The sequence below is a fragment of the Bombus fervidus genome, chromosome 9 (genome assembly GCF_041682495.2).
Source record: "Bombus fervidus isolate BK054 chromosome 9, iyBomFerv1, whole genome shotgun sequence".
NCBI lineage: Eukaryota > Metazoa > Arthropoda > Insecta > Hymenoptera > Apidae > Bombus > Bombus fervidus.
In genome coordinates, this window is record NC_091525.1 from 6,918,431 (window position 1) to 6,930,837 (window position 12,407).

The 12,407-nt window shown below is 37.8% G+C and overlaps 1 protein-coding gene across 2 annotated transcripts in view; it reads left to right on the plus strand.

Annotated features, from left to right (window-relative positions):
• Nucleotides 1-12,407, plus strand: part of Meltrin (disintegrin and metalloproteinase domain-containing protein meltrin) — a 74,512-nt gene that overhangs the window by 30,720 nt on the left and 31,385 nt on the right. The window contains exon 2 of one of the 2 annotated variants that reach the window (XM_072010930.1): nucleotides 11,667-11,758. The exons of the other annotated variant lie outside the window; for it this stretch is intronic. Coding sequence (XP_071867031.1) covers nucleotides 11,667-11,758 — 92 coding nt within the window. The remainder of the gene's footprint in view (nucleotides 1-11,666; nucleotides 11,759-12,407) is intronic. 2 annotated transcript variants of the gene reach the window in all.

A 12,407-nucleotide genomic window follows, 5' to 3' on the forward strand; every position in this document is an offset into this window, starting at 1 on the left:
CAGTGAAAAATATATAATATGGGACAGGAAAGGGATGTTTGTTACCAAAATGATGAAAAATCTTTAGTAATAATAATCTATTTTTATTTCGGTCCAGAGATGAATTTGCCTTCTTTATACTCATCCCTCCGTATTTTGTATATTTACATAAATCATTTATACGCTGACCTAGCCATAAATTTACTTAACCTATTCTTTGCTTAAATATACTAATACGATCTATTCTCTTAACGCGAAAAATGTTTACTAATAAAAGTTATTAAAATTCATTATGTATCGATAATAAATCTTCTTTTATACACCACCGTATTTGCAATCATTTGGAAGACTTCAAGTACTTACGGACGATAGTGTATATTCACAAAACACGAAGGGATTTTGATTGAGAAAGATCTTTATACGGAAGCTTTTCGATTCCTTCTATGGTTTCCACCCTCTTCTACTCGACGGTATTACACGCTCGAGTGAATACAGCGTATAGAGGATTCGAAAGCCCAACATTTACGTCCCGTTCCTATTGCATTTGAATTTTTTCTCCTTTCCAACATGGTGTATCGATTCATAGGAAACTTTCTACTTGATCTTGGAACACAGAGAGCTTTGAAAATCCCAGTATGATTTCGTTCGTCGAATATTCGATCTCGTTTCACTTTGTTCACCTGTGACCGGTATATGTCGCAAACCGATTCCTTTTTTTTTTCCTTTTATCCATCTCATTCTCTTTCGCCAGTAAAATTGCAGTCTTCGATACGCGTTTGGAAAAAAAGAGTGCGTCCGATTGCGCGGTAGTACATGTTCGTATAAATCCACGTGCCAAGATTAATCGCGTGTTCGGTCAGCCAGATTTACGCGCGCTTTGACAGAGATTCGTTCGACTGTTGAACGAACAGGGGATTCGTCGAAAATTGATTTCACCGAAATCAACCTCTTTGTAACTCGGCAATCAAATGAAAGAGCTTTTGCAATAAGAAATAAAGTAACAAAAATTAATTAAAAGTCGGGCACCTTTTCCAACGTGTTTTTTTAAATATACGATTAATGTTAAAGATGATCTCTCTATATATCGCAGATTATTAATATAACGAATAATTGACTATTCTTTGCGTACTTTTAGTAAATATCTTGTAACTGTTATATATATTTTCAGGCTCGTTTCAAATTTGACCTATATTATATTCGCGATAACCGTGCCTCGTTAGTGCTAATGAGATTTCAGAATGTTTTTTATGATGTATTCGTAAAGGATTTGTAAAAATGTTGGCATACTTTAGAAATATGTCATTCTAAATTTTAAATAATACTCTTTAATCTTTAATTTTCGCTCCTTATTTTATCGTAGGCAATTTTTTAAATTTGGAAAAAATCCTGCTTATCTGATCTGTATCTTAAAGGCTAGGTAATCTGAGAATAGAGAACTTTCCTGGAATCTTGTTTTCGAAACATCGTTGGAATATCGTAATTACGTAATTTATGTCTATCCGAACTGCGGATTTTTATTAACACACGTAAAGAAATGGAACCTGTATAACAATTTATTTCACTCGTTAAATCTCATAACGAGTACTTCGTTTTGAATATTTTACATATTTTAGCATATTACATTTTATACGTTTTTGCTTATCCTTTAAAATTTCTCATAAATGCACGAATATCTGCGTATTTCACTTTTGTACACACACGCAGATGCCAATATTTCGTATCTACCGGTCTCTCAAAATCACCATGTAATCGCGATAGAAAAAGAAAGCCGAGAAAAAGAACAAGAACACGAAACATTGACCAAACATCGTTAGCGAACTAATTTCTGTATCCAGAGGGTAGTAAAAAAAGGAAGCAAAAACGAAGTATACAGAAGGGATCTGGATGTTGTAGGAGATTTCCAGTGGAGGAGAAAAACCTGACAAAGGGGATTACGGAACAAAGGAATTAGCGAATTAAAAACGGTGAAAACAGGAAAGGACGAAGCGCGCCTCGGCCATTGAGATTCCATCCGCGAGCGTATTAGCCGTAGTTGCGCCAGCGGGAAAGATGCGTCGAAGCTGAAGGAGAATCGTTGGTTGCTGACGGAGGCCGATAGGGGAGAATGGGTCTGATAAATCGATTTCACGCTCGCGTTGCTCGGGCGCAAATTAATCCGGTGAATGCGACTGAATCGTCCCCGGAAAACGCTTCGACTCGCGCGAAGAGAACCAAAGATCTATGAGATTCAACGCCAGCCAAGAAGCTTGACTCACACGGAAACAAATACGTAGTTCGTTTATATAATATAATATATAATAATGAGAATAAAAATTGCGTGTCATAAATATTTCTTTAGTATTAGTGTCAACGCCACTGATAAATAATGTCAATAAATCGGCGAAACGAGCACACGCTATCGCGACACGCAGATACGCACGAACATTTCACACGAGACACAATAACCCCTTATTTCGTTTGATATAACGAGACACAAGATAACAAAAGCGTGCGGGATGCGGATTTAATTTTGATTTATCGATGCAAGGGGCAAGTGAATGCAGACGAATACTATAAACTCCCATTCATAAGCTAGTCGTAAAAGCTACGCTGATCAACTCCATAAATTGAGATATACTGGAAAGTAAGTTAAGTGGAATTAGTGTAAACTGGAACGGTTAACTTTGCATTTTGATAAGGAAAGTCAGAAAGCGAGAAAACCACTCGACTCCACCGACAGGTATCATAGATGGACTTTACAGTATAAGAAAATGAGACCTTTTGTTGAGAATAGGATTTGACTAAGGAAAATATAATCGATAATATCCTTCCGTTATAACATCACGCTCAAAGGTTCGTTGTAGCCTTTTGATTTTATTAGCAAGGCTCGTTCGTTATAGCTTTCATAACGTTTCAGAATTGTTTGTTAGAATGAAATCCCATTTATCTGGTCTTGTCTGTGGACAAACAGTTTATATAATTGGAGTTCATACAATAAGAGTTTATCAATCTTCTCCGCTACCTATTATTTTTTGTTCGCGTAATAGGAGCTAGCGTTCAGATAAACGAACTCAATCAACGAAAGTTCATTTAATACGGATATTAACTAAACTTTCGTTCCAATAAGTTCCAATAACTTTATTCCACTGTACAGTAGAAAAAAGCATAAAAGACATAATAATTTTACGAAACGGATTTATATTGAATAGGAGCGACGAATAAATATAATACACACAACAGATTAGATGACTGTTACCAATGTGGTAAACAAATTTTAGCGCAAACGTTAGTTTAATAACGTTCTTTTATTCGCTACTGTACTTAGATGAGGCATTGTACTAATATGAACATGAACGATACGATTAACAGTGGATATTTGCGTAAAATATCGAACAGTTTGTAACATCCGTCGTGAGTCATACTACGTTACATGCCTTTGCCAGTCCCGCCGAACCTCCGTACCAACTATAATTACGAAGTTTAATTGACTAACGAGTGCAGACGGGGATCGGCGAACCAGTGCAGAAATGGAGCTCTGATTGGTCCATTCACTAAACCCGACTTCGTTCATTCACGTAGCAATTAATTCGAAAGCGTCTAGCTGCGGGAGTCGAGTATAATGTTCCTCGTAGAAACTTCTCTTCCCGCAATAAAAAAAAAAAAAAAAAAAAAAAAAAAGAAGAAGGAAGGACCGAGTCAGAGAACGTATCGATATCGGCAGTTTCACGACCGAATCTGCAAGTCGACCCGGCTCTACCAACGATATTCCACGGTATATTTCGATCAGTTGGCGTAACTCGCCTGCAACGAGAAAAGAAACCTCACGAATTGAAACCACTGTATAGACGCTTTATTTCTTTCGTTTGAATTATTATTCAGCAATGAAACGTTGGGATAATACAATTCTTTATCGGTTATCGAATTAGAAGCACTTGTAACTTTTAACATTCGTTATTTTTTTTTAAGAAAATTAAGAAACGTAAGTGAATTCTATTAGCAAAGTTTATCAATTACTAAAGTATATTTGATACATATAAGGACGTTTACGGAGAAAGTCCATGAAATAAAATGATAAATCGAGCAAATTGTTGGTCGATGAATTGAGAGTTTTAATTCCATTTTTTAATATTAGTTAGGTTTGTATCGATAACCATAGTCTCAAAAAGCTTTGTCCTGAGAAACGCTGTATTTATGATCGTCTACGTTTCTATTTATACATATAATAAAACACCAGAAATATTGTGTCCGTGCATTTAATAAAGAAGATAAAACAGTCATCCCGGAACAGCTCATAAACTACAGAGTTGAAAGATCTAATCTTTGGAATTTTTGCCTGCCCGTTTGTTTCTCTATTTCTCCTCGCATCACGTACAAACTACCGAACGAATTTTTAATCTTATTTTCTCCTTCTTCCTGTGCGTGTGTAGCTCAGTGTCCAGACAAGAAAATCAGAGTTACGTTTCATCTCGATCCGTTTTGCAGAAGCCAAGAAGCTGGTTCAACAATAATTTGAACAATCAAAAACAATTTACCATTTATCTAATAACAATACGTGCATGTATATAACCTACTCTTCTAATTCTGTTTGCATAACCAATTTACCTACAAAACTGAATTTTCCGCGTTCTAATTCGATTCAATCAAGAACTATACTGAGACGACCGAAACATCGAAGCACCAGCTTTGCATTGTCGCTCGGTCAAATCGCCTGTATGTTTGTCAAATATCTACAATTGCTCGATTTATGATGAGCTTTAACACTGGTTTAGTCAGCACCTGATAAAGTTGATAATTTCACGAGGTCGTTGAACGAACGGATCGTCGAATTCAGTGGAATCTTCTCAGGCTGGCGCAAGGTTTCCCTCGCTAACGGACATATTCCGGTGCCACGGGACACATGTGAAATCGGGATAGTGGGCATGGGAACACACGAAATGCAGATCCGCCTTCGCATATGCCTTAACGCACGCACGTATGCGCGCCGTACACCGAATTAACAACGACCTAATTGACCGTCGCTAATTCCCTCGTTCTCAACGCCTGGCCTCCCCCTCGTCGGGTGCGTCCACGTCGCGTTTTACGACGGACATCGTTAACGCCGACAGCGTCTCTCAAACTTTCTTCTCGTCTCTACTCGATCAACACCGAGAGAGCTACAACTAGAAACTTGGTCGATGCAAGTTTTCTACTCGACACCGTTCTTTTCTATCGCGTGTTTTTGCGACCGCGAACCCAATTTCTCGGGGCTCGGCTTTCCCACTAAAGTACTGTACGTCGATCATTATATATCGTAATTTCCTAATGAAACTGTGTCGTTTTTCGAATACGCCTGCCATATCATGGACGTGTCGTTTCTTCTAATAGTTTTCAACGTGCAGTGACTCACGAAAGTATTCGAACGCTCTTAGGAACTTTCTATGTACGTTATCGCACGAAAGTTTGGAAAGTTAATTATATTGGCTCGAGAGTGGAAAAAATTAAGTAGCTGAGAAAAGAAATTACGTAATAGAGACATGGACGAATAATATGTATACAACGAAGAAATTATATACTAATTTATTAATGGTTTTATTAAAACACGCGTGCAATTTAGAACTCACAATGTACAGCAAATAGCAAAATTGTATCAAGACTAGAAGTTGCCCTAATTATTTCATCGTGATTATATCGAGGATATTTGAAACGGGTCTGATAGCGTATACGAAAGTTACAAAATATTTATTGGAAGCGTACACTTTGCAAAAGGTCGAAGATATTTGTACACTCAGTTATTCACTATGTAGCTAGACTATCGTTAGCACTAATTGTATGTACGTTCAACATTGTGTACTATTCCTACTGTCTTTTAATCTTTTGCTAGGTGTGTATGTTTGCAGCGTACGCCTCGTAGCTTCTATATACATTTCTGAATTCGTTTCAAATGTTGCTATTATAATCACGGCAGTCGTGTCTCGTTACAGTGCCAACAAAATTTCGAAAATTTACATGCGATGCGAATAATATATTGATAAAATAATTCCGTGGTATGCGTCCGGATGCTTTCGGCTAAGCTAGCTGTTTTCCTGAAAAGCTTGACGGAGTTGTGTCATTTTTATACACACACACGTGCAATATCATCGACGTATCGCTTCTTCAACGGGTTTTCAAACTAATTCCCGTCGTCGAGCGTCGATGCTGATATTTTCGTCCCGTGTTCTTGCAACTTTGGCCACCGCGATGGCATTAAAGATAAGCTTCCTCTTTAAACGGAAGCTCGAATCCCGTACACAGAGTCGCGAACTAAAAATATCGTCGGGAAGCATCGATCAGAGGGAACCGGATTCGGACGCCAAAGTATTCGGCCTTGATCAAGTCGACCTACGTTCAATTCGTCTCGATCGGACTTCGTTTCCTCTCAAAGGATCGGAAAAAAATTTGCGCCTCAAAGCCAACGAAGTTGTGCGTTCGAAATAGAAGAGGGGCTTGGCTCGCGATTCGTCATTCTGCTGAGTACGAGCACTGGAGCGTGGGTCGCTTGAGCGTAGGTATTAAATGAACTGTAATTATCATTTATGCTTTGGCAGACTTCACGCTTCGTGTTTTGTCCGTTCCCGGTGAACGATACGTGAAAAACCCGAGCGAGAAACAGCGTCGAGAACGCGACGATGGCTACAGGCTCTTTTGTCTGCTTTTCACGCAGGATACGTATTTCGCAAAGATAGTGAAAGTATTTAAGGAGTTAATTATCCATCGTACCGGCCAGCCTCGATATTCAATGGAGCTGTATTTAACACTTATTATATAATACTACTAGTTTTCTACTAAATATATGTTTGTCGTAAATAACTTCTATATTTAGACTGGTTTCAAATTTTTGATTACTGTACTCGTGACGATTGTGTCTCGTTTATAGTAGATGAAACTTCAAAATGCATACAGTATATCGTTAAATACTTGGCATAAATATTTGCACACTTTGCGAAGTTAAATTGAATGATTTCCACGGTATTTGTTTTTTTAATTACTTTATTATAAATCTCTGTATTAATTCGTCCGTATCATACGCGTGTCTTATAACGTAAAATAATAAAGTAAGATTCGTTAGACTTTTATGATAATCGCAATAAGTAGATACTCTGATAATCATAGCATTGCAATACATTACACAAAAGTTTTTTTTTTACTGGGAAGTATTGGAATACTTCTGTGCGCGAATAACCTTGTAAATGATACGACATTAAACTTCAGTCTAAAAAAATGGATGCGGCCCTTATTTTTGCCACAACAAACGTCAAGCGAAAATATCGCTTTCGACGGGGAATTCACGAAGAACATCGACAAACCCTCGGTGAAACTGGGCTCGCGCAAATAACTCACGTTTCCTCGCCAGACAAAGTTTCCTCGATGGTTGGAATTTATCAAGGAATTCAGTTAGCTCGGATTTAACCGAGCAACCGTAATTTCCATCCCCCGAGGAGAGAAAGAGTTGGTCGAATTACTCGACAGTCGAAGACATTCTACTGGGTATTGAAGAGGCGAGACGAGGTCTTTTTTCAAGTACGGTTTACCGAGATTAAATATTTTCAGATTACCGAATGACGAGCCTTCCATGCCACCGTGAAAACAGGTCGATTAAAACTATGAACCATTACTTTGTTATAACACAAATTTAAAAAGTTGTAGAGTACGAATTCGTTGGTCAACTTAAATGATTTTGATTGTGGATAACCATTATATATGATTAAAACCTGTTTGGCTGCTGGTGGTTATCGATGAGGAAGATTTGTTTGAAAATATCGTATGATTTACTAGCGACCATTATCGACGCCGATAAACTTCTTTTTTTATCGCTTTCCATCATCTTCACTTTCACAATGCTATTAGTAATATTGAAACTATCAATAATGATCAAAATATTCGACGATGATCGACAATAACCAAGAAGATAGATCGTCATCGATAGTGAGAATAATACTAACTAAAAAATATTTCCATAGCCAATACTGGTTACCAGCAAGCAAAAAATGTTCTCATCATCAATAATGATTGCTCGTAACTAAAACCGCTTTCCATCGTCGAGAAAATGATTACCAACAACCAAACAGATTCGAATCATCTGTAATGATTATTCGTAATTAGGTGCAATATGAAAAATTGATATCTTCTAATAATTTCACGTTTTTGAGCATTTGTTTAAAGTTGTTCGATTAGTATTATCGACGATAATATTGACGATAATATTAAGATTATCGAACTTGAGGTTCTCAATAGAAACTCTCAAAGAGATGCTCTAAACGATCAATATGTATATATTGTTGATACAACGTTGACGACCTTAAATATTAGCGATAATACTGATCGTCTGCGCGCTTCTTAATGATCGCTGCCTTGGATTCATCTTTCCCATAGAAATTTAAAACAAATAACCATTATTTTTGGTGTCTGATTGAAACGGAAAGGTGATGAAGCAGACAATCGATGTAACGAGGTCCTATAAAAGTTGGAGTATCATCGATGGAGAAAAATGTGGGTCATCGTGAAATTTTGATTGGCCGTTTAAACCGCGTAGAGTCGTGGCGATGGCGCGAACGGAACCGTCATAAACACGCGCACATGTGCGCTGTTTATGGGAACGAGATTGACGTCAAGGGTGACCAAAGGAAAAAAGGACGGCTCGCAAAAAGATCGGCCAAATGTACGCGCGAACAAGGTCCCTTCGATAGACCGAACGACCAACTTTATCCCTTGACGCAAACGATGCTCAAAGAACTTCCAACTTTCCTCCCCTCCTTTTTTTTCAGTTTTTCCGCTTAACGCTCGTTTAATCGCGTCCCGGAGGCGTCTTGTACTATTAGTTGGCAACTAATAATGTTAGCGAACTCGCAACAAATCGTAGTTCGTAAAGTTCACTTGCGCAAACAGTTTTTACAATTTTGCGAGTTGCAAGTTAGGTAACTGATACGTCGCTTGCCAAAATAAGCAAAACCTTAAATACGCGAAATCGCAGAAAAAGTGTTGCAATTTCCTCTGCGAGCACGATATTATTAGTGCACTTTATAAATATTTGCAGCAATATATTATTGTGCAAGCTACAGCTTGTAACTTGACTCAGTCGATAACAAAATCAATAATATTATTCACGTTCATATGAAATTTCTCGTATAATTATTTATGACTCGCGTTATCTAAAAGCGTCAAATATGAGAAATATTACCATCGACTGATATTTAATCCGTACAATTTACTCGCGGCATTTTATCCATTCTATTGATTCTATCATGCAAGAAAAGATATTAGTATCGGTAATTTGTAACTTTCAAAATTTCACTAATAATTGGTTCGATCGTGCGGGATCCTTTTTTGCGAACGAGAGCTTGCGTAGGATAAATGCACGTGCATGCTGCAGAGGAGATTAATAATGAAGCAAAACGAGATTTCCACAAATCAGTTAGACATGGCGTAATAAACGTTTTCGCATTAGCGATAATTATATCGTACGTGGACGTTCAACAGCGGATTGGCCGCATCATTTTGCGAACCGCTCATGTAACGCATCGGCTCGTGACGAATATTAAATTCTGGTGGCACTGGTCTGTCGCAAATATTTCGTGCCGAGGCTGCACCTTGTGGCCGTAATTGAATTCATATAACGCGGATTATGGCACGTAATGCGGCCTGAAAATCATCCCGACCGAGAGCTTTGTAACTCGTGCGAGTATTGTAATAATTACATTGCGTCACATGCTATATAATTTTCAATTGCTTATAGATAACTTTTATTAAAATATATTATACTATAATATAATATAAATTTCACTAACACTCTTATGTAACACCTTTATCACGATTATATCGTTGAAGTTTGAAACAAACTTAAAAATATATATAAAAGCTGCAAGACATTTATTGCAAACATTCGCTTGGTAGAAATTCGCAAACTATTTAAACAGTCGATTATCCACTGCATTAATAAATTTCGATATTCGATGGAGCTATATTTAACGCTTATTATATATTTGGTGTATGACTATGCGTAAATAATTCTCGTCTTCCCTTAAACCCAGTTAGAATCTTGATATGGATCAATAACGACAGCCACGTGCCATGAAATTTTCGTCTCGTCGTCTATCGACGTGACAGCTGTTTGTAGAGGATTAAAGTACAACTTATCGAAAGGAAGCAAGCGTTTAAGCGCAGAACGAGTACGCGATAGCATATGAACGGTAGCATAATCGCAAAAGGACGTGACACAATAACAATGAGGTTACATGGAAAAGAGAGCCTGTAGCGTGTCAACGTCGGAATGATTCATTCGATGCGATTATAGTCTTGTCAGAATTCGCACGATTCGGCCAGCAACGTCGTAACCGGTTTTGATTTCCGGCTAGAACGTCAACAGGAAATTAACGACAAATCGAATGCCGTAACAGTCAGGTGGATAGCTTTAAATCCGTTAGACAATCGGGAAGTAATTATGGCTTTGAATTTGCGTCGCGTCGACCCAATTAGACTAGCCTGAATTAAATGCATTTTCCGATCAATTCGCAATCTACCGTGGAATTCATCGGCCATTGCGATGCGCGCACGGAAGGAGAAGGTAATCGTGAAAGTATAGTGCAGAACCGGTTGCAATGGAAACGTAACGAAATTACGTTGATTCGCGTGCGTTCACTGAAATCGCCGGTCTGTAAAACGTACGTATTACAGTCGGTACAACACATCTCGTAGCTACGAAACCAGTGAAAAATTTTCAACGATAGAAGTTCCTTAAAAAGCAAATTAATCGACTCCACTTTCTGGAAAATTATTAATTTCATACAGATATTCGCCACTATCTAGGTATATACATATCTGTACTACATACAGTGACGGATAAAGGAAAGTTTAAAATTGATTAAAATTGATAAATGATAAATTTTGTATTAAAAATTGTTTGCTATATTGATAACAGTCGTTTATTCGTTATCTCTTATTAAGTATGATTTTACGAAATTACGGTGTTCTTCTTATACTTCTTATTTTATACACTTTCTTTTCTGCCCGTCACTGTAATTACTATCCAACATCACGAAAAAGATATATTCATCAAGCTAAGAGTAATTAGTTTTAGCGAATAGACTTAAGTTTCTAGATTTCGTAACTTATGTCTCTGGACATTCGCATCTTCTGTCATCGAAGAAGCGACACAACGTTTTTGATTACCCGATAGATTCAAACTTTGAGAGGATAGACATTTTAGCAATTTCTTTATAAGTTAAAACTTATAACTAACAGCTACTTGTCTACCAGTTGTACCAAGTAGAACAAAAGTATCCATGAATTCTGTCGAGTGGAAGAATGGACAAGGTTGGAACGGTCGATAGTTGGGAAAACGGAGGCAGGAAGCAAAGTTGGTGGCGTTTGTGAAAATTGAACTAGAGTTGGCCCTAAAGGCAGCGAGCTTGCTCGTTGTTCGACTGGATGTCAAGGACCTCTCATTCTCTCTGTCTCTCGATGTAATTAGCATCGAAGCACGGGAAACGCGGACCGCTGTTTGTCGGACGCGTTTCCCGCGGGCAAATTTCGGAACAAGGGCATTCCCGCGGGACTCTTGCCAGCAAACTATAATCCTCTGCTCACCGCACAGAGGGATCGATTTTCCTTTCGAACGCCGCCCGCTCGTTAAAATATGCGCAACAAAGGGAAGAGAATATTTCTCTAACGATTTCCACTGGTCGACTCTGTTGCAGGACCGTCCCCAGATTTCAGCAGTCACACGCTAGTTAGACCGCGAGTCTATCACGGCAGGACCAGGCGGCACATCTCCTCGACCAAAGAGAACGTAAGTTACATTTCTTGATGCTTCGTCACTCTCTTCTTATATACGCAATATATCTACGTTTATCGTATTTTGTAATACAATATAATGTAATATATAGTATATTTAATCCTTTGTATACTCGGAATCTGTCGTGACACGTTGTAGCATGAGTTTTGGAGACGTATTCAGTTGTCGTTTATTAAATTATCGAACATAAAATTCGCATTCAAAGATATTGTCTTTCTTGTGATTAGAAGATAGTCTTATTCTTAGTCTTATTCGTGCGACCATTTTAAGCATTCTAGAAAAAAATGAAACAATGGTTATTTTAATTTCGTTGGGAAAAGATTCATAAATCATTTCATCCTAGAGACAGAGATCTTTTTTAGTTATCAATTTAACGCAATCTACAGTACATTCGAAAAGGATGAGCTTCTTTGGATAATTACTTCTCTGAGCGATCATTCGCACGATCACGTTTTAAACGTTAACATTGACGTATAGATAACAAGCAGGGACTATCGTTTTTTAATAACTACACTTACCATGTACATCGTTGAAGTAATTTAAATTCCAGTCACGTACAATTTCTAAACTAACGACACGATTAAAACAGTGTTCATCGTTCGATTGTTGTTAACAATAGCAACGGTTCCTTATTTAGATCTTT